Source organism: Ailuropoda melanoleuca, chromosome 8, assembly GCF_002007445.2.
Source record: "Ailuropoda melanoleuca isolate Jingjing chromosome 8, ASM200744v2, whole genome shotgun sequence".
In the NCBI taxonomy this organism is placed as follows: domain Eukaryota; kingdom Metazoa; phylum Chordata; class Mammalia; order Carnivora; family Ursidae; genus Ailuropoda; species Ailuropoda melanoleuca.
Window position 1 is genome coordinate 103474881 of NC_048225.1, and position 21790 is coordinate 103496670.

The window sequence follows — 21790 nt, forward strand, 5'->3', positions numbered from 1 at the left end:
CGCCCCTCCTGCAGGTCCCCTCAGCCCAGGGGTCTGGCAGCTCCAGACCTGTCCCCCTGGGGCCCTATGCTTTGCTTCCATTCTTGTCCTGGCTGGACCAGCCCCCATAGGACCCACACACCCCCTCACCCCCCCACCCCACTCCCAGATCGCTCCTTCCTCACAGGGTCACTTTGTGCAAACAGGTCTCGCTGTCTTGATCTTCTGCCAAGCCTGTCGTGCCTCTGGCTGCCGTGTGTAGATGCGTGCGCGCACACGCGTTTCCATCTGCTCACTCCTCGCACAAGATAGTTACGGAGTGCGCTCCGTGCCAGACACTGTTGCTAAGTTCCTGTGGGTGTGTCTCTCGATGCCACTCTTGCTTCTCTGGGGGCCTCTCCGTGCTTCATTGTCCCCACATTGCTACCTCTTTGTCAGTCTGGGTGTCTCAGGTTCTGTGTGTCCCTGTGTGTTTCTGGCCTCGTTTCTCTGCAGGGCTGTTCTTCTGTCTCCCGTTCTTGGGGTCTGCCTCTGCCCTTTTGACACCGCTGGTCAGTCTGGGTTTCTGTACGGCCCGTGGTCAGCCCTGGGGCCCGCCAGCTGCCCTGACCTCCCCTGCCTGTTCCTTCACTCTCCCCCTGCCGGTTGGTTCCCACAGAGCCATTTTTAGCTCTGAGCAACAGGGGAATGTGCTCCGCCTCCAAGGGGCTCTGTCTCAGTGCCCCAGCCCCTGGTCCCAACCTGAGTGCCAGAAGTTGGGGACAGGAGGATTGATGGTGGCCCTCCCTTCCTGACAGTTGACAGAAGCCCTGGAGAGCCAGGGCTCCTCATGGCAGCTGGTGAGTAGGGAGTGGAGGGGGGCTCCCCAATCTTGATTGGTGAGCCCCTCCGCCTGCCTGCTCCTTTCCTCTCCCCCACCCACACTGGGGAACTTGCGTCAGCTCCTGCTCCCATGGTCAAGCTATTTGCCTCAGAAAAATCCCACTGGCACCTGACTCCAAAGATCCAGAACAGCCCTTGGGTCAGGGTGGGAAGGGAACCCCCAACCCCACAGGGGCAGATACGGTGTCTGTGCCTAACCCCCTCCCCCAGTCTTCTCCCCTTCCTCTCCCCCACCCCCCTTCCCTCAAGCCCAACTTCTCTCCAGGCTGTTTCTTTTTTTATGACTGTAAACATAGATAGTGCTTTATTTTGTTAATAATAAGATAATGATGAGTAACTTAACCAGCACCTTTCTCCTGTTTACACTTGGGGAATTTTTTTGTTTTCTGTTGGCATAATAAAGACAGACCATTTCAGAATCTGGTCCCTGGGGGGGGGGGTTGGGAGCCAGAATTCCTAAATGTGCCGCCAGCCCAGGTACCACTGCCCCCTTGTGGCAAGTCCGGGGAGCTTCGGGCATGGGATCTGGGTACAAGCCTCTGAGGCCAGTGAAGCCCAGGCCAAGCCTTTGGAGTGACAGATGCCACCCACAGAGCCTGCAGCCCGGAGAAGACCCCGCCCCAGCCTCTAGGAGGTAAGCTAGACCTCACCACCCATTGCCTACCGAGGTCCTAAGAAAGAATGCAGTAGTGAGAGCACCGTCAGCAGTCAGGAGACCAGAGCTAGCCCTGGGGCCTTGGCCGGGGAGGCGGGTGCCAGGTCTCCCTTCTGGGCTTCATCCTCCTCCTCTGAAAACATGGAGGTTAAGCCGTATCCAGAGTCCTTACCTCCTTGGGGAAAAGGAGCCCAGTGAAAATCTAATGAAAGCGGTAAAGGGCTCCCACGGACGCCCTGAGCCCATTTGGGAGCCTTCCGGGATACTGAGTAATGAAGCAAGGGCGCTAACGACGTGCTGCAGGGCTCTGTGACCTCTGTTTTGCATGAGGCTTTCAAACGTGTACCACGCTAAGAGAAATAACAGCCCATTAGACTTAAAAGGGCTGATGACAAACTAAAATTCTCGAAGTGCTTGTTAATGGTAAGATGACCAACTCTTATCAAACATTAATCCCACTGTATGGAACGGGGGCAGCGAAGCCGAAGGGTAATTCTAGTGGAAAAGGGAGACGTGGGTTGGATTAATAGAGGTGTATGTTCATAACCAGGGAGATGGGAGAGGATGGTGGGGAGAGAAGTTAGGTGTGGTTCATTCCAGGGCCTCTAACTCGGGAGTGAAGACTCCTCCAGGAATTAGGTCCTGGCCTTTTGAGCTAGGGAATGTCCTGGCTGCTGGCCTTTGCAGGTTTTTCCCAGCACAGCCTCCCTGGCCCCCCAGGGAAAGACACAGGTGGTCCTTGGGAAGAGGAGCTTGGCTGACTGCGGCGCCTGCCCTCTAGTGGTCATGAGGAGAATTGCTCGTTTTAACTTGGCACTGTCCTCTCCCACTCTCCAGACTCCACTACCTCGAGGTCCACACTGTGTTCCTAACCAAATCAGGGCAGTCTGTCAGGACACTCCCAGCCAGGCTCACCCCGATCCCCTGCCAGTGTTGAGTTCCTCTCACTTCCCTATTCCCAGGTCCTCTGTGGCTTCGGGAGCCTGAGGCCAATACTGTCATCCTCCCACTCTAGGAACTCTTGTCCTGCCCTCACTCCAGCTGCCGGGATGGAATTACATGCCTTGCATCCTTTTAGGACGGACAATGCCCTCCACGAGGACCTCTGGTTGGTGCCCTGGAGCCCTACCCCTCCTGCCCCAGGAGAGGCAGGATAGGCTCAGGTAGGCAGCGAGGCCAGGACCAGAAAGTCCTGGTCATTGCCAGGAAGGCTGGGGCGTTCTCTGCCCTGTGTCTCCTGCAAAGGCCAAGGGTCAGAGCCCAGCAGAGATGAACCTCTGTCCTGGTGTGCTTTGCCCAGAGCTCCTGCTCTGTGTCCAACAAAGGTCGGAGAGAATAGAGCCCACACCCCCCCTGGGAGTTGCCAAGGCCTGGTACTTGGAGCCAGGGGGCAAGGGTTCTGGTTAGTCTGGGGTGGCAGTGAAAGAGACAGGACTCAGGCTCGGGCGGGGGGGGGGGGTCCTAAACTACCCCCCACCCCCTCCCCTGGAGCACTGGAGGAGGGAGGATGTTTCCTCAAAGGCAGTGGGATGGTGCCTGCAGGTTCGCTCCTTTGGTGCAGGTGGTGGCCGGGGCCGTAGGGGCACGGGATGGTACCTGGGGGGGCCCTGTCCCAGCCATTCCCTGCTCACCACTGCAACACCGTCTCCAGCGCTGTGACATCAAGGCCCCAGGAGGCTGGAAATGAAGCTGCCTTCACAGTGGTTATTTCTGCCCTCAGCTCCGGGGATGGATCTGAGAGGAACAAGGAGGGTGGGCACTGCCCTTTAGTCTACGAGAAGGCCCTGCCCACAAGCACCTGACCCCACGGTACCTCTCAGGGGCCCTGCCTGCCGGCCCCGGCACCATCCCTAGGCCGGGGCCCGCCTTTCCCTCATGTCCTCTCCATGTACCCTTCCTGGGCTTGATCCAGCTAGCTACCTCTGGGGGCCCGGCCACACTGGATCACCGTGACCTTGAAGGCCCCAGCTGCTGGGGCCGGCTCCGCTCCAACGGTTGCCATGGCATCCAGTGCTCTTGCCGGCAAAAGCCAAACAACCAGAGTCTACCTGGCAGGCGGCCACTGCTCTCCCCGCTCTTCAGGGCACTGGGTACCTTCTGGGGGGGCCCTGGAGGCAGCACCGCCGTAGCAGCCCCAGCTGCCGAGAGGGGTGCCCCGGCTCTCCTTTAAGCTTCTGGTCTCCCCTCCGACCTTCTGAGAAAGTAACAGATTCGTTCCAGAAATCATCCTTGCCTGCTCTCCAGCAGAGCGGCACCCCTCCCCCTCAACAGCTAGGAGCCAAAAATCGGCCCAGGAAGAAGTCCTGAGTGCATCCTGGCAGGATCTCGCTGGTTTACCGCCTGGTGAGGCCACAGCCTATCTCCCTTCCCCAGCAGCAGTGTCCTCCTGGGTTCCCCTTATTCTAGTAAGACGGTCAAAGGCAGGAGAGTGGTGAAAGCACTAGCCGTGCCCAGGCCTATCCCAAACCAGGAGCCCAGGCTTTGTGAGCCAGGTGCATGGAGGGCAGAGTAAGAAGGCTGCAGCCCCAGGGAACCCTGGAGAAGTGGGCTGCAGCACCCCACCCACCCCACTGCGGGAGAACTAATCCATCATAACCTCTGTCAAAGTCAAATCTTCACCATAGGCAGACACAGAGTGGTCCAGAAATGGCCATTTTAATGCAGAAAACCATGATAATTTACAAATGAATCACTTTATAGGCCAGAGCCAAGAGGCTGTGAGGGCAGACAGGAGGTGGAGGCTGGTGAGAGTCCGGGGCCGTGAGCTCGGCACCTTCACGACCCATCCTCCCCAGGCTCTTAGATGCCCGGCAAGCCCCGAAGTCCCTAGCCTAGGCCCCTTGACTCCCACTACTCATTTTCCAGTGGGAAGTCCTTGGGTCAACTTCAGGAAACTTCGGAGGAGAAGGTGAAGGAGAGACAAATCCTTGGAAATGAGGGCCTGGAGGGCAGGGAAGGAACAAGGCAGGAAGCTCCTGGCTGCTGCCGGCCACCCCACTCTGGGCTACGTCCCCTCTGGCCAAGCAGGAAGCAGAGCTGGGCTCTGGGGGCCCAGGAGGACACCACTCCCTTGCCTTCCCTCCCAGCAGGTGGCAGAGGGACAGAACACGAGCACAGAGCAAAAAGAACACGGGAGGGGAGGGAGCACAGGTCCTGGGGTGGAGGTTAGGGAAGGGGTGGTTTGCTTGGATCTGGCTTGGAGAAAGGGAGGGATCTCAGATGAGGCGGCTTTGCCGGGGGGAGCCGTTAAGCCTAGTTCTAGACCATCCCCCCCCCCCAAGATCTGTACATCCAACTGTCAGAGTTGTCATGATGCTGGTCTGGGTTCATCAGCACCTCCCACGTGGGGCATGCAGGGGGAGATGGGCTGGAGGCTCAGGGCACTGGAGGTAGAAAGGAGCCCTCCCACCTCCCCCTTTCCCCAAGCCAGGAAGGTCAAAGACACATCTAAGGCAGCCCAGATTCCAGCATGGCCTGAGGCCAGGAATAATGGGCTTCCCAGGGGTGGCTGTGGTCCAGGCCCTGGCTGGCTACAGGCACTTCCCCAACCCCGCTCCCCCTGCCAAGTCTGGCAAGGTGAAGGGGACCCCCAGAGCTGGGTCCTATCAGCCCCTCCAAACAAAAGAATGTGGTCTCCAGCAGCATCCACTAGGGGCTGGTGGCAGGGGTGGAGCCTTCTCCCTGGACACCCACCTGTCCCCTCTCCCACCTTGTCCAAGGGTGTGGACCCCAGAGCAGAACCGAGCCCTGGAGAACAGGTCTGGCCAGGCAGATGGCTAAGGGAGAGATGGGGAAGCTGGTCACTTTGGCATCTCCAAGGCAGACACTTGAGGCTTCACCTTGAAGTACTGGCGGAATCGGATCACTGCGTACCTGCCGGAGGCCAAGAACAGGAGCCCGGGCTGAGAAGGGAAGCCAGGTGGGCCCGACTGGGGGACTCCCACCGGGAGCAAGTCTCACCAGCTCAACCCCAGGGCAGATGGATGTTTGTGTTTTTAACTATTTTTTTTTCTTAGATCGGACTGGTGCAGCCCTTCCCCAAATGCTGATTCCCACCCGCCCCCCCCCAGTTCCGCAGTGTTAAGCACCTTTATATCATTATACAACAGCTAAGACTTTCTCAATTTGCAAAACTGAAACTCGGTACCCATTAAACAGCAACTTCCCGTATCTCCCTCCCCCCAGCGCTTGGCAAAACCCACTCTGCTGTTTCTTTTTTAAAAATTTCTTAAGTAAACACCCCACATGTGGGGCTTAGTCATGACCCCGAGGTCAAGAGTCGCATGCTCTCCTGAGCCAGCCAGGTGCCCCCTACTCTGTTTCTATGAACTTGACTAATTTAGTTATGTAAGTGGAATCCTACGGTATTGGTCTTTTAGTGACTGGCTTCTTTCACTTAGCCTGTCCACAGAGTTCATAGGTTGTAGCATGGGACATGGTTTTCTCTCGTTAAAAGGCTGAGTAATATTTCATCATGGGTGTAGACATTTTGTTTACCCATTCAGCCATCCATGGACCTGGGCTTGCTTCCACCTCTTGGCTGTTGTGAATAATGCTATCCACATGGGTGTGCAAATCTCTCTCTGACCCCCTGTTTTCAACTCTGGCTACACACCCAGTGGTGAGAATGCTGGATGGCCCAGGAATTCTATTTTTAACTTTTTGAGGAAGCACAGTAGTTTTCCCCAGCAGCTAGGCGTCCAAGGGTTCTGGTTTTCTACATCCTCCCCAACACTTGTTTTCTGTTTATCTGATAATAGCCATCCTAGGTGTGAGGTGAGAGCTCACCGTGCCTTTCCAGTCGCTGTGAACGCTGCGAAGTCAGGGTAGTGACTCCTTTCCAGCTAAGGGTGAGTGGGGAGGACAGGGCAAGAAGACTAGACCAGAATGGAGAAAGACTAGACAAAATGATGCCCAGTCCTTAAAGACAGGCATACTTGACAGGATGGAGCCCGGAGTCCGTATTCAAGTGCGGTATAGGCCCTCGGACCTCGCTGCAGGAGGAGCTGGGCCCCATACCCCACATGGTAAGCGCTAAACCACCTGAGTGACCTCAGTGAATCACTTCCACTCTCTGGAAGAACCCTGTCCCCTCTGCTATAAAATGAACAGTCCCTTTCACCACCAGGCTCTGTGGCTAAGAGCAATGGCCGCAGAGCAGCAGTAGTGGACTAGGTCGTAAGAGGTAGAAGGGAAAGCAAAACTCCCACTAGGCACGAGGGGAGGCTTCGAGAACTTCTGACTACTTTCAGAGTGGTGCTCTGGGCTCAGGTGTTTCCCTTAGAGTGGTGACCCCACTGGATAGGGGGTGGCTGGAATAGGGACAAGTTAGGAGAGCAGAGGAAGGGACTTCGGATGTTCTCTCTGGGCTAGCCTTTGCCCCCACACCCTTGGCTCAAGCTCTTCCTTTCCTCCACTCCCCACCGCCCCAACTTGCCCCCTGCACTCACCTGAGGAAATCAAAGTCGATGGTGGAGAACTGGTTTTGGATGAGGGCCCAGAGTGCCCAGAAAAAGTGAGATGCCTGGAAAGGGACCAAAGTGAGTCAGAAACGTAACCATTCATGCCTGTCATGAACCCCACGGAGCTAGAGGAAACGGTCACCCTAGAAGACAGAACTAGGACGCTGGCAGAGACACGATGGGGTCTCCCCAGCACAAGTTGGGGGAGGTCAAGTCACTGGACAGCATTTGGGGGCTTCACTCCCTTGAGAAAAGGCAGAGTTCTACCTGCCCCAGGTGGGGGTCAGCGGGATGGTGCTTCTAGAACTTTCAGCTTGTTCCCCAGCCTAGGCCTAGCTCCATCCCTGGCTTCTCCCCTGCCTAGGGGGGTGTCCTGGGGCCCGCAAGGCCAAGGTACCAGGCTGAGATGAACCCCTGCCCCAGAGCACAGGCCCAGTCCCACAGTCATCAGGATGGACCTCCCCCACCCCCTTTCCCTCTTCTGTGTGGAGGTGGGTCAGGCTGGGAAGGGAACGTAGATGTGAGAAGAGAAGCCCTGAGTCTGGGCTTTGACTAAGCCTTCAACTGCTCTCCCTGTGGCCACAGGCGCCCTGGGGGCCAGACCATCCCTAGCCTGCTCCTGAGCAAACGGCAGTGACATCATGACTATCCCAGGCCAGGGCCCCCCACCCCATCTCCCACTCGCCCTAGGGCTAGCTGCATAGTGCCTCCCCCCACTTTTCAGGACTTCAAGAGGCCTAGATCAGTTAGCCAAGTGTCAATGATTACGTGAAAACATTTAGCAAGAGGAAGGCGTATGGGGAACAGGTAAGAGGAAGAGCCTGATGGAGAATCAGTTTTGTGCCAATGAGGAAAACGGGAGAGGTAATCCAGAATGACAGCTAAGTAAAGATTCTACTTAAGCTCCATGATATATTGTGAAATTCAGGGCAGTGGACTTGTCTTCTTGCTTCTACACGGCTGACAATAAGACTAGTTAGCAATCTCCTGGGCCCACACCAGAGGAGACTGGGCATGAACCAGGAACCCTGGATAAATGGCACTCAAAGTCAAGAACTGACAGCTCCATGATTTGAGCAGGAAGAGCCTGATGGGAGAGGCTCCCATGGAGTTGAGTCAGTGCAGGTAGTTAACAAGGAGGATTAGAACTGATTCTTTATCTCTTCCAAGGCTTAAAAAAAAAAGATACGCTTAACTGCAGCATGAAAGGCTCAAGTTAGACACTAGAGAGAACTACTTGTCCAAATGAGGAACGGCTAAAACAGGGCCCTTGAAGTCTTTCCCCAGGAAGGAGGGAGAGACTGACAGGGTAGGGAAAAGCAGGGGACCGGGCATCTCAGTATTCTGGGGATGCCCAAGAGGGCTCTTCCCAGGCCTCACTTCTAAGGTGGGGTTCAGGAGCATGGGCTGGGGTCCCAGGCCCTCACCCCTCACACCTCCCCCTGGCCTCCACTTCCTCCACCCTGGGCTGAGAGAGCAGAGCAGCTGGGAGTGGGTCCCTCCTCCGCCCCCCCCCCCCCCNGCCAGGCACTCACCAGGGCAAACTTGTTGACTTGCACGTAGAGCCTCTCCACCTCTCTGGGGGTCACGGCCATGCCCTTCTGAGCCTGCAGGTAGTAGCGCAGCCACTGCAGCTGGCTCTCCCGGCCGGGGTACCGGCAGTAATCCACCTCGTTCACACCTGATGGGGAAGCGGCCCACACCGTGGTTGCTGGTAGATGGGCCCACCTGGGGGGGGCTCCTCCAGCCCAGCAGGTGTTCCCTGCTCCCCTCAAAACCTCCACGTACGTCCTGTGGAGCTGTGCCGAGGAATACAGCCTCCCGACCACCAAACTTAGACCACCAAACTTAGCCGGTGTGTGGAGCTGGGGGGCTGCTTTCCATGGGCTGGAGGAAAGCACGGAGGCGGACTGCTTGCAGGGTGAGGAACCATCTTGGGTGCGACAGGGACCCCCAAGACAGCATCCCTGTTCCCCCGTGCCCTTCGTACGGCCCCCAGGATGTGCTCGGTCACACCGCGTCAGGGGTCTCATCTTTGGTGGGATGCTGACCAGTGAACCCTGCACAATGCCTTCCCTCCCACTGGCCGGAGCCTCTCATTTAGAAGCGTGGGGTCTCTGACTTGGCCTCCTGGACCAGTGTGGAGCTGGCTACTTCAAAACACTGCCTGGCGAGCTTGGTAAAAACACGGGTTCCCAGGCACCTCTAGCCCCCTGTCCCGTTCTCCAGATGACTCAGAAATGCAGCCAGGCTTGGGTGCCTTCAATTCCTTCTGGTCCTGCTCTTCCTTGAGTCCTTGAGGTCTCAGCCAAACACCCACCAGCCACATCCTGGGCTGGTGGCAGAGGCCTGCCTTCAAGCTGGGACAGAGAGCCCCAGTGCATTTAAGAGAGGACCAGGACCAGGCCACCTTGCCCACGGTCTCTTCCTCCCTGTCCTTCCCAAGCTTCCCTCATACTCCTGGAGAAACACAGTCTCCTGGGGCCCCAAGAGGATGGCCAGGAAAGAATCCCCTGGTGTTGGTGTAGAAACTCAGGCCCAGAGAGCAGAAGCTGGCTCCCGGTCAGCCAGGTAGAGGTGAGTGCATGGGTGACTCTTAACTCCTGCCTCCCAGGACTGGGTCTCCCTGCTCCCGAGAACCCAGGCGTTCTCCCTCCCCAGCTCCCAGTCTCCTTCCCTGACTTCCTACTCCATTCTCCAGCTGGGAGCAGGATACAGTCCACCCCTTTGGAAAAATTTCAGCCGGACCTTGCTCTGTGCGGTGGTGAGGAGGGCTTAACATGCTGAAGAACGATCCCCTCCGGAAAGGCCAGCGGGTCTGGCAGCTGTGCGCTCACGGGCCCAGGGCCCCGCCGGTGGCAGCCTCTGCTCGGTGCCACACCCCACAGCATAGCGGCTCTGCCCAGCTGAGGCCCCGCCGTCCCTTGGGTTGCTAGATGCAGCTGGTGGCCAGCTGGGGAAGTCATACCCTTAGGTACAATGAGTGCTTGACAAAGCCGGTCACCTGGGGTTCTCGAAGGGACACAGTTGGCCAGGCGTGGGCCGGGGAGTGGCCGAGGCTGGGCCAGGTGGCGGCTTTACAGCTAGCCTGGGTGTGCCTCCCCTGTCCTGCACCCCAGGGGCCGGCTCCGTCACGCTGAGCACCCCCCACTGCCAGTCTGATGATGTGCCTCCAGCCCCAGTGTCCAGCTCCATCCATGAGTTGCCTCTCCAGCCCCATCAAACTGTTTAACAATGAAGCCCTCCAGCTGGAAAAACCTGCCCAGCTTCTTTCACACAAATGATTCTATTGTAGCCACGGTGCCTTTACTGAGCAACTGGCTAGCGCAACAAAACACCCCTCCTCCAACCTCATCCATCCCCGCGCCGGTCTCCCTTAGCTAACGGAACGCTTCGCTTCCCTGCCCGGTGTCAGCAAACGCCAGCATGACGCTTGGGATGTGCCGCACTTGTGTGTCTCTCACACTGATGTGACGAAATAGGTACTGTTAGTATCTCCACTTTCCAGAGGCCCAGAGAAGGTAAGTAACCAGCTCAAGGGTCACACAGCTAGTAAGCTGCAACACCAGGATTTGAACTGGGACAGTTAAGTTGCAGAGTATACGCTTTCCACTAGTGCCACCTAGATGATTCTCACCAGGCCACCAGCTCACTGTGCTCCTTCTCTGCATGCAGGACCCCTGCGATCGTGCAGGTGATGCTGGGCAGAAGGCAGCCTGGGCAAAGGGGCAGGCAGAGGCTGTGTCTGGCCGGAGCCGACCCGTCTGCCAGGGGCTGTCTGGCCAGAGGAAGGGGGCTTTTTCTTTTGTTAAGTTTTCTAAATTTTCTAAAGTAATCTCCACCCAAGGTGGGGCTTAAACTCCCAATGCCAAGGTCAAGAGCCACATGCGCCACTGACTGAGCCAGCCCCGGGGTCTGTTTCTAAGTCACACGCCAAGCCGCTGTCCTTCGGGACCCTACGGAGGGCACATTCTGATCAGTAGCAAAGTGCCAGATGGGCTCGCAGGGGTCCGCTCTGTGTGTGGCTCCGGCCTCCACCCCCTGACTTGGAGCTCCCTCAAGGCAGGCTGTGCCTCCCCTCCCTGAGTTGTGAGATTCTGGAGGACAGAACCGCTTTCATCCTCACCCGGACCCGGCCGGCCATCATGAGGAAAGTATCTTGGGCAAAGACGAAATGGCAATGCCCTCTCACCTGCAAACTCATTGAAATGGTTGCCAATGTCAAAGGCTTGGTAGTTGTAGCCGGCGTACTCGTAGTCAATGAACCGTACGTGGCCTGTGAGGCGGGAGAGAGGAGATGAGGGTCGGTCCCAGGGGACAGGGAAATGGGGGGCCTGGTCAAGTTCCCACAGACCTCTGGGATGCACCCACGGCCTCTGGCTGGTCTCTGGGGGCAACTCAGCCCAACCCACCCTCCTCCGTGGCCGTCTGCGAAGCTGTTCGTTTGTCCAGCTGTCCCTCTCACACAGGTGGGTCCTCGAGCTCTGCTCATTTAAAGACACCTGTCCTCAGCATGGCCGAGGGCCAGAAATAAAGGTCAGGGCTCCCTGGGGATGGAGCTCTCATTAGGCACAGAAAGGTTCGGTCTCCAGGAGGGCCTGGGCCTCCCCAGATGTCCTAAGGAGCCCAAAGTGTTGGGGGGAATGGCTCAGGCGGCCTCACGTCGAGGACCTCTGCCAATCAGTTTCCAGTTCCTTCTGGACATTGATTTTTCTAAGTGGAATTTTTTTTCCTTTTCCCTTTCTCTCCTAAATTAACTTGAGATCTAAACCGGAGGGTCGCCTTTTGCTTGTCCAAGGCCCAGTCTGAGGAACGGCACCCCGAAGGCAGCCCATCACTCGGGCCCGGCCCAGCCAGAGCCAGGGAGGACGTACCTTTGGAGCTGTCGTAGATGATGTTCTTACAGAGCAGGTCATTGTGACAGAACACCACCGGGGAGTCCAGCTGGGACAGGTGGTCCTTCAGCCAGGCCAGCTCCCGCTCCAACACCTCCACTGTGGGGACATCTGCGGAAAGGCTGGGCCGTGGCAAGAAAGGAGGCCGGTGAGGGGAGGGCCGACAGGAGACAGGCAGACGCTGGGCCTCTGGAGCCCCGAGCTCTGGCCCTGTCACTACCCGTTCCTGCAGAGGAGCCCTGGACGGATGGCCCGCCCTTCAGACCCTCACTTTTGTCACCTGGCACTAAGGTGTCCTGATTCCCTGACTTCCTGCAGTTACTCTAAGCAGCTTATTCAAACACAGGCATAAAAGCAGTTTGCAAAGCATGCACGCCCCTGATCCAACCGGCATCCCTGCTACTTCGTGAAAAGGGGTGGAACATAAGGAAGGAGGCACAGAGCGAGGACAGGAGGGGACAATGCGTATCCACACTCAATGACTCCAGACGAAGAGAACAAGGGCAGAGGGGAGAGTTGTGAACAGACCCTCTTTCAGGGCGCTGGGAAAGATGCCTGGGGGGAGGTTTGCTCTCAAAAGAAGACTGTGTGGGGAGGCATCACAGTGCCCTGCGGAAGGACTGGAGCACGGACACTCCTGGTCGGCCCCCTCCCCCTCAGCAGCTGGTGTCACAGGTGGAAAGGACCAGAGAGCTCATAAAGTCTAACTTCTCATCTCACAGAGAGACCACTCAGGCCCACTTAAGAAAGCAAACAAACTGCTTCCTGGGCCCACTCCTAAAATCGAACACTTGCTCTGTAGCTCCCGGGGACTTGTCCCCTGCACCCCGAAGCAGAAGTGTGTGTGTGTCCTCGTCCAGACCACACGTGTGTGGGCAGGAACGGATGACAGAGGCCACCCCTCTTCCTGCCCTACCCCACCCCGCAGCACCCAAGGCCTCGCTGCTGCAAGAAGCCCACGCTGAGGAATGAACGACCGGGTCAGTCGGCCCCACAGCAGAGGCCCCGCGCAAGTTGGCAAGGGCACGCTGTGCTGGGACGCCCTGAACTTTGGTCCCAGGAAGCACGCGGCCCTGTGTACACTGAAAAGCCAAATAGTCAGCACAGCCCTTAAAACCCCAGAACCACCAATGGGTGGAGGGGAGGAGGCCGGGGTTTGATCTCTTCTGTCGCCATGTAGCTCCTGTTTGCTTTCTTATCCAGGGCAGCCAGAGTCTGTGCAGGAGGGGAGGAGGAGCACGAGGTCCTCCTCCCGATCCCCCCAAAGGGTGCCCCGTCACCCCGTCATGCGGCCCAGAGGCCAAAACATGGCAGAGCATTCAGTGACTAAGGCGTCCCCCTGTCCCCCTGGGAAAGGATGAGAGGCAGGCTCCCTCCCAGACTTTGAGAAGGTCAAGGCAAGCGAGGATCTTCGGCCTCTGGTCTGACTCTTTGGGGAAGTGGAGGCTCAAGGAAGGGCAGAGGCCTCCCAGCTTCCAGATGTTTCTTGCACAGCTGGACCCTCTTCCCCCTCACCCAAGGGAAGCAGTCCTCAGCCTGTCCACAGATGCAAAATCAAGCTGAACCTCTGAGCTGTGAGGGCCCCGGTGCCCCTCAGAGGCTCTGCACAGGCCACTCTGAGTTGGGGAGAGTCTAGGAGGGGGGTGATCTGGGGGAGGCCTGCCTTTACCCTCACTGGAGTTTATCTGTGTTGACCAGTCTGCATAAACGCATTTCAGTCTTGGCTCTCCTTAAGAAGATACCTTTCAAGATCCCCTTTTTTTTCTTTCCCTTGGCCTAAAACCATCTATAGATAAGAATTAGGAGGACCCTTTGATTTTCCCCAGTCTCAGCCTGAAAAACATGTCTTTGACATCTAAGCTACCTGCTACCCAGGCCCTGACCTCTGCCTGACCCCCACCTTACCCACGCCAAGGCCACGCAGCTGGTTACTGTGGGAGCGATCTATCTCCCTGGGCGGCCTCCCTCGGCTGCCCTGCTGCCCTCCCCTGAGCACTTGAAACACCGCCAGCTTTGCTGCCTTCAGCCCTGACACCACGAGACGTTCTCCAGGCTGGAGGGTTGGCGGAACAGCAGCCACCAGCGCATCACAGAAACTGTCGCATCCCAGGCAGCCCGCTCCTCTGTCCCTTAGAGGCAGCAGGAGGGGGATGCAGGAGCTGGGGCCCCCCTCCCAGGGAAGCCTGGGGGTTCCTCCTGACGAAAACACTGCAGCAGGTCTGCCAAACGCCCACTCAGCTCTCCGGATCCGGGTGGAGGGAGTACCTTGTCCCACCGCCGACTAAGTGCTGGAGCTTCTGGCTCAACACCTTGGCTCTAATACCACTCGACCTATCCGCATCTCCTCCTGGTGCCCCCCAAGCAGCCATCGCCCCCACCTCTATGCCCAACCAAACACCGAGGCCGCCAAATCTATTTCCACAGGGTCCCTGATGCATCCCCCACCCTCCATCCCCCCACTCCACCACCACGAAGCTGCCCAGGGATCTTGCCCATCCGGTTCTAACACTCCCTGAGCTGGTCGCCCTACCACTAATCCCTACCCCACTTCCCCAAATCCCACCTGCTTCTGTCCTTTACAAGGCCAGACAGCTTTCTTCCTAAACCTAAACCCTGAGCTGCCTGGCTCAGAGGCCTCCACAATGACTTCCCACCGTCTGCTAAATGAAATGTTGGCTCCTTAACCTGGATTGGAAGGGTCCTCCCCGTCTAGCTCCAACCCACCTCTGCACCCCACCTCCCACAGCTCTCCCCGATCCCTCCTGCAGGCCTGCGCCAGCCACTCTCATCCACTTGCCACCCACGAGCCCAGTGTGTTCGCACCGTCTCCGCCAGCCCGAGCAGCCTCCCTTCCCAGCTCTGCCCCGCTGCCCCTGCCAGGAAGACTGGCCCTGGTTCTCCCGCCCCCACATGCATTATACACCCTGCCTTCTTTTGTCGCTATGCATGGGCGTGTCCTATTCACCCGGATGGTTCCTAAGCTCCTTGAGGGCAGGGCAAATGTCACGTCCGTGTTTTTCATTGTTTTTAAATCCCAGTTGATGTTTGTGAAATGCAGGACTGACTATATCAGGGTTATTAGACTGACTATAGCTCGAGTTTCATCGTCCAGGTGATTGTCATCACTGCCCCACTTGGGGCAGGTTACACACTTTAAGGCAGGCACCGTCCCCTAAAGGGGCTCCAAGTAGTTAAACAGCTCCATTTGCCAAGGTCAAAGGTATGACAAGAGCAAAGGTAGTCAGCTCTTCTCCAGGGACCACTCTGCTCCCAACAAGGTCAGCTCTTCTCCAGGGACCACTCTGCTCCCAACAAGGTCACCCCTGAAGGTTACACAGTGACAGTACAAAGGAAACTAAAATGACCAGGGTCGTGCCTGAGCAGCAGGTCCGGACTCTAGCCCTTGAGCTGCCACTGACCTTGGGCAAGTCCCACCCCCTCTCCAGGCGTCAGTTTTTCCATCTGCCAAATGAAAGTGGTGGGCTGCATGGTCAGAGGGTCCTGTGGCTTCAGACACCCCAGGATCCTGCTCTTCATGTGCTGTTTCAGCCCTAAGCGGGTAGGCAGTCCTTGTCCCAGATAACTGTGGCATCGAAGGTCTGCATGTGGGCCATCCTGGACAAACAGTCCTGAAGCTTGACAATCATTAAGTGGGAGGATCGAGATAAAGTCACGGCAGTCATGTGTGTGCGTGTGTGTGTGTGAGAGAGACAGAGACACATGACAAGGATAGAATTAATTATTGTCTTAGAGAAGAGAAGGAGATACCCTACTCTCATGAACCTTAGGAACAAGGGAGATGTTCAACCCAGCAGGGAACACGGAGGGATCAGAGACTCACTAGTGCGTTTTCCTGGGGGGGACAGGGGTGGCACACTCTTCTCTCCAACTCCCCATGCCTCCTCGAGCACCCAACAGTATGCTGGGGAGCCAGGCAGCTGAAGGCTAGAAGGGCTCTCGGGGCTGGCCAGAGAACCTAGCTGCTGGGGGCCCGTCTTCCCTGGGGAAGGGCACTGTCAGGAGGGTGGAGTACCCGTTCCTTGGAAAGGGCAGTGAGGAAACGGTAAGCTGTCAGGGCAAACAAGGTGAGGATCAGGGACCCCAGGGGCATGTGGGGACGAAAGGCGTCTGGGCAAGTAGCAGGAGTCTTGATGTCCCAAGGGCTTGTCAACTGACGAGCTGAGCTCTGACTGTGAACTCGGCCTCACCCCATTCTCAGAGGTCAGGCTCTCCCTTCTGGTTGCTCAGAAAGCAGCCTAGGTGGGAAGGGCCCTGGGCTAGGAAACAGAACCCTGGCTCTGACAAGCCCCTGACACTGGGTCGAGTTTAGTCTCTGAGCCTCAGTGTCCTTTAAGTCAAGGGGGAGACGCCGTCTCCAACCCTCGTGTCGACCACAACCGGAAGACTCAGAGACAACTAAGCACACAGGTGTGAAGCTGGGGGTCTAAGTTCCCGAGACTCAGTTGATCGGCCCAACTCTGCTTGGAGACAGATGCAGCAGCTCGGACTGAAGCCCCTCCAACTCGGTTGGGGGGACGGAGCCAAAAGAACGGAGGCGGGATCACACGGAGGTGGCACAGACGACGGCGCCTTGAACCCTCCCCGATCTCGTACCTGGGGCTGATCTCGTTCTTCACAAGGGTGAAATAATTATGCATCTTGTGCCAGAGGGTGGGCCTGGGCAGGCTGCCGTTGGCGTGGATGGCATGAATCTTCGCCATCTCTAAGGCGATTAGCCTATGCAGAAAACAGGAAGGGCAGAGTATCAGTGTGGGGCAGGCCCATCCCCGCTCAGCCCCTCCTGACCAGAAAGGGGTCCTACAGGGTGAGGACTGGGGGCCAGCCAGAGGGCTGAGTGCAGGGACAACTCTTTTAGGGCCTCTTGCTGCTGCAGGAGGAAGGTCTTAGCAGAAGGCATGAAAATGACGCAAGGCCTTTAGCCCAGCACCGACCTTTCCAGAACCAGAGCTGGGGCTGCTTCAGGGAGCAGGAAGGCAAAGCAGCGGGCCCCTGGCCACAGGTCAGTGACCCTGCCCCACCCCAAGGTCGTGTACCCACAGCAACCCCTGAGGACAGAGGGCTCACCTGGGAATGGGGGCAGTGGCCCTCCTCCCTCCTTGGACTCTGATCCATGCCCTCGGGGGGAGGTGAATGCCGGGCACCGAGGGATCAGGGGGATGGGGATGCCAGGCTGGGAAGAAATGCCCGCCTCTTATCAGCCTGTCCAAGGTGGGGAGGGAAGCAGGCTGGCCCAGGGCAGCCCCTTCCTCTGTGGCCGGGAGTTGATGCTGGCGGCCGGGTGCCAAGGACGCAAAACAAACCAGCGTTCTATTTTCAAGTTCTCCTGTGGACATTATCCAAGGTCCCGGGAGAGAAGGAGGGGGCGGTGGGGAAGGGGGCTGGGAGAGGGCGGGGGCGGATGGAGGACTGACCCGTCAGAGAGGGAGGGCCTTGATAAGGACCCCAGCGTCTGAGGCCCTGCGTCCCAGCTGGGCTCCCCCAGCCCTCTGCCAGCTCTCCCTGCTGGAGCCCCACCCCCAACCCCGCTGCCAAGCCTCCAACATTCAAGCTTCCTTCGCCTCTGCCTGTTGCTCGAATAATAATCACTGGGAAAGACAACAAAGGCATTGGCTGTTGGAAACCTTGTTACTGAGCTGTTCCAGGGACACCCCTCCCCTTGCCAGGTCCTGGGAAGGGGCAGGCCGTCACCCAACAGGATAACAGGGCAGTCTAGGGTCTCCTCCGGAAGCCCCCAAGGCTCCCACCTCCTGAAGGGTGGAGGGGGCAGGGGGCGTGGCAGCCACGGAGAGGGTGAGCCATGAAGGCCGCACTTTCAGAGGCTAGAGGCCCCGGGGCAGGAGGGAGCCCGCCAGGGTTTTAGGCGAGGCAGGGAAATAGACCTGAGACCCAGGCCTTCCCTTCCCAAAGGAAGATTGCGACTAGAGCATGAACAGAGCGTTTCCTTGAATATCAATAGGGCTGTTGTCTGGAAAAGCAATGCAAGTAACCTCAACACTCAGCATTTTTACTGCAAAGTCTTAGCAGGAGAGGCTGGGAGGTGGGGTTCAGGGACAAGAGGACATGCCTCCCCAAGGCCGCCTCCTTGCCTTTCCCTCAGAGGTTCACCTTCACCCGAGAAAGATAACAGTCTATCCTTGGAAAATCATCAGGGAAGAGCCTACCTCCTACACCTATCCCAGTTTCTGGCTCTCCCCCAAATGTAAAGTTGTTATCGAACCTACATCCATCTTCCATCTTCCTGACAGTGGTAATTGTTTCCACAAGAGAATGAGGAACAGCACCGTGCTCACAGAGGTGGCCCGGGACTGGAAGTGACCTGGTGAGGACCTGCCGATATTTGAGCTTTATTTACACAAGACTGAAGGAGAGCCGGGAGCACCACGTGGGAGAAGCCAGGCCAGGGTTCCCCGGGCCCCCGCCCTGCTCTGACCACCTATCTCCAGGCCAGGCACATTTGCAAGAGCCTGAGAAGACCACTGAACAGGTTTGTATGTCCCCTGAACTCCAGACACACACACACACACACACACACACACACAGACACACACACACACACACACACACACACACACACACACACACACACACACACACCCCATACATCTCAACATAAATATTCCAGGGCCTGAGCAGCCCCAGAGGCAGCGCTCTGGAGCACTAGAGGGAAAGGCATCTCAGAGTCCCTTCTAAGTCCCCAGAGGGCCTGTGAGGGGCTCTCTGCAAATAGGCCAGGTGCACTTACTTGGGGTTAACAGGTGAGGAAGCAAAGAAACTTCTTGGTCTACTCCCTAGATGGGCTTTTATTGTTTCTCCTCAGTATTTGGAAAGCTCCTTCTCCTTGGGTGGGATGGGACTGATCCCAAGGATTCCAGGCCAACCCCTACACTGCTCTCCAGGATGGAGAGTCAACCTCAGCCTGCCTGGGACCTTGCTGTATTCTGAGGGCTCCGCACGCAGGTGTGGTGCAGGAGGGAGAAGGTGGGTACTGCCTGACATCCCTGCCCAGAACAGTTAGAGGAGAGAAAAGGCTCTATGGGCACCTCTTTACTTCTGCCCCCTCCAGACCACACAGAGGCATCCACAATGCTTGAAGGTTAAGTCTACTTCCTGGGTCCTACACATCCAAGCATTTAATGGGAGGGGCTCCTAGGGGGTTAGGGGATCTTGCGAGCCTTTGGAAGGAAGCCTTGGCAGCTTCCCAGACCTGGGCTCCCACTTTGTCAGGGAACCTGGAAGGAGCTCAGACTGGGGGAGGGCTGGTGTCTCTCTGGGCTGCTAAACCCAGGCTCACCCTGGAGAGGGCCCATTCTCCTAGCATGCCTGAGCTCCTGGCAGGAGGGGAGGGGCAGGAAATCCTGGGTGCTCTGGGGATTTGGCTCAGATTTCACTTCCAAGGCTCCAAGATGTTTCCAGGTCAGAGGAGGGGTGGGCAAAGGACTGAGGCATGAGGCCAGGAAGCAGAGCACTGCTGTATTTAGGGAACCGGGTCCTTTAGTCCCAGGTTCACCAAATTCTGACTTGCCTCCCTAAGAGGCAGAGCCCCCTTCTAGCAGATGCCACTGAAAATCCATACAAAGCGATGGCCCCTCTCTGCAGGGCAATGCACACACACACATATGCACACACACGCACATTTTTCATGCAATTTCAGGAAGTTCACAGACCTTATGACTCATTCATGGACTCCACTCTATGCCAAGGAAGTTGGCCAAGGCTTGAGGAATCACAGAAATGAATGGTCCACCCCAGGGCCACCTTCTCACCTGAAGAGCCGGGGCTCCCGGATGTGCTCAGGTCCCAGGGCCATGCCCCTCATGTACTCGTAGCACAGCCCATTCTGGAAGGTACAGTAGAGTTTGGGGGCGCAGCCATGTGCTCGCAGCAGCTGGAAGTTCCTGACCTCATTCTCCCGGTCCACCAGCAGCTCAGTGCGCTCCCCATACACCCGGACCAGCACGCAGTCCCGCATGTCCTCCTCCACGTAGCAGGCCACCAGCTTGTTGGTGATGCCATCAGTGAAACGCTGGCATGGGCAGAGGGCAGCACAAGAGTGTGTGGGGCAGGGTCTCTGCTCTTGCCCCATGGCTCCCCAGCCCCAGCATGGGGTGCTCATTTGCATGTCCTGCACAACCTCACAGAAACCCCCCACCCATCCTTTGTCCTCTAACTTAAGCAGGAGCTCAGCACTGTTCCTAATGTTTTACCCTTCTCAGTGCTTGGGATAGCCTAAGAGTTCGAGAAGANTGCTTGGGATAGCCTAAGAGTTCGAGAAGAAAACCTTGACCCAGGCACCCTCCCCTCTCCTGGGCCTGCTGCTGGCAGATAGGATTTGGCAGTGGAGGAATTTCCACACTCCTTGGTGGGAGAAGCCCCCCCCCCCTTTACTCCTCCATCCCTGAAAGAAACCTCCATGGACCAGAATGTGGCCAGGGACAGTTGGGAGTTGCCCGGGACAAGCACATCCTGACCCAGAAGCATCTCATCACCTGCGTGGCCGAGGATTCTTTGAGGCCCCTCATGCCCCAACCAGCCCAGGAGGTGCGGCAGGTGCAGAGACTGGCACCCAGCAGAGGGCTTTGGTGGTCAGAGCTCCTTAGGGCCTCTGAGTTCCAAACCAGAAGTGACAGTGGGCCATGGGCTGGGGAGAACAGACTCTCTGGGTACGGTGACAATGAGGAATGAACCATGGGATTTATGGGGCCCGGTGTGACAGCGCTGGTAGGGGCTTTAGAGGATATCTGAACCAGTTCTAGGTGGGGAAACTGAGGCCCAGAGAGGGGAGGGACTGGCAGGTAGCATGTTCAATAAGTGTTGGAATTAACCTCAGACCTGCTTGATGCCTTGTGGGTTTTACAACCAAAGTGGGTCTTTTATTTTGAAAATGCTACCCACCCCTCCTTCCCTCAAGAGGTGTCTGTCAACCTCTGCACTTGGTCGGGGAACCTGGCCTTTCCCCACCCAGAAGGCCCCGCAGCGTGGAGCGCCTGCCACTCCGCACTAGCTGCAGGTGCGGGGCTCAGGGCTCCCTCCTCCACAGGCAGCTCCCCGGGGGGCTGGGTGGGGGAGGGGGAGCAGGTGAAGACTCTTCAGAGGACGCGGCTCAGCTGGGGGTCGGCCTGAGGCTCCTCAGTGGGAGGCTCTGCCCACATCTGTGTCCCCGAGAATGTGCCCAGCTGGGGATGGGGAGACCCCGGTGTGGGGGTGCTGAGCCGGAGCCTGCGGCGATGGAGAGCGTTTCCACCCAGCGCGGGGGCTCTGGGCTAACCGGAATTCCACCCGGTGGCTCCTGGGACCGGCAGGAACCGCTCAGAGCCTGAAGACTTTGCTCCCACCACCGGGGGGAGAAGGGGCAGGGGTGTGTGTGTGTGTGTGTGTGTGTGTGTGTGTGTGTGCGCGNAGGTGGGAGCCTGGCTGGGCTTCGGGACCAGCACAGATGGAGCAAAATACACACCCAAACCACCATTGCAACCCTGCCCTGCGCAGCAGCCGCGCACCCCTGGGACCGCCACCCGGAAGGATGCAAGGACAGACGTCCACGCATCCCCGCTCCAGCCCCGCCAGGGCCCCAGCCCGGCCCCGCGCCCGCTTGGCTACCTTGGTCCGAACTTGCTCGGGCTTCCAATGCGGCCGTAGCTCCTGGATGAGGCGCAGGGCGCCCGGGAGGATGTCGTCCTGGTCCACGGATATGCCGAAGCAGGGGACGGCGGCGGCCCTCGGGGCGCCCGGCGGCTCCCGGCAGCCCGCGCTGGCCGCCGCCTTCTCCTCCATGCCCCATGAGCACTGCGGGCACGGCGCCTGCCGCCGCAGGTAAAAGGGCGAGCACGGCAGAGGAGCCGAAGGGGGCACAGCCATTCCCAGCAGCCCCACCCCCTCGGAGCCGCCGCGCGAGCGCTAGC

At 57.9% G+C, this 21790-nt stretch overlaps 1 protein-coding gene across 1 annotated transcript; it reads right to left on the minus strand.

Annotated features, from left to right (window-relative positions):
- Positions 1–4155: 4155 nt before the first annotated feature.
- ETNK2 (ethanolamine kinase 2) lies at positions 4156–21784 on the minus strand. The gene is made up of 8 exons (XM_034667103.1): positions 21489–21784; positions 19658–19917; positions 16488–16610; positions 11853–11995; positions 11171–11254; positions 8514–8659; positions 6967–7040; positions 4156–5389 (listed from the first exon to the last, which is right to left on the minus strand). The coding sequence occupies exons 1-8, from the start codon at positions 21744–21746 to the stop codon at positions 5317–5319; spliced, it is 1161 nt and encodes a 386-aa protein (XP_034522994.1). The 5' UTR covers positions 21747–21784; the 3' UTR covers positions 4156–5316.
- Between the last annotated feature and the right edge of the window lie 6 nt (positions 21785–21790).

Bases quoted from the DNA above. Each gene is read 5' to 3' on its own strand.
- ETNK2 (XM_034667103.1), bottom strand. From the start codon at position 21,746: ATGGCTGTGCCCCCTTCGGCTCCTCTGCCGTGCTCGCCCTTTTACCTG. The intron at 16,611-19,657 runs GTGAGAAGGTGG...TTTTCTGCATAG, and splicing joins CGGGAGCCCCGGCTCTTCAG to GCTAATCGCCTTAGAGATGG. The intron at 7,041-8,513 runs GTGAGTGCCTGG...GTCCCTTTCCAG, and splicing joins AAGTCAACAAGTTTGCCCTG to GCATCTCACTTTTTCTGGGC.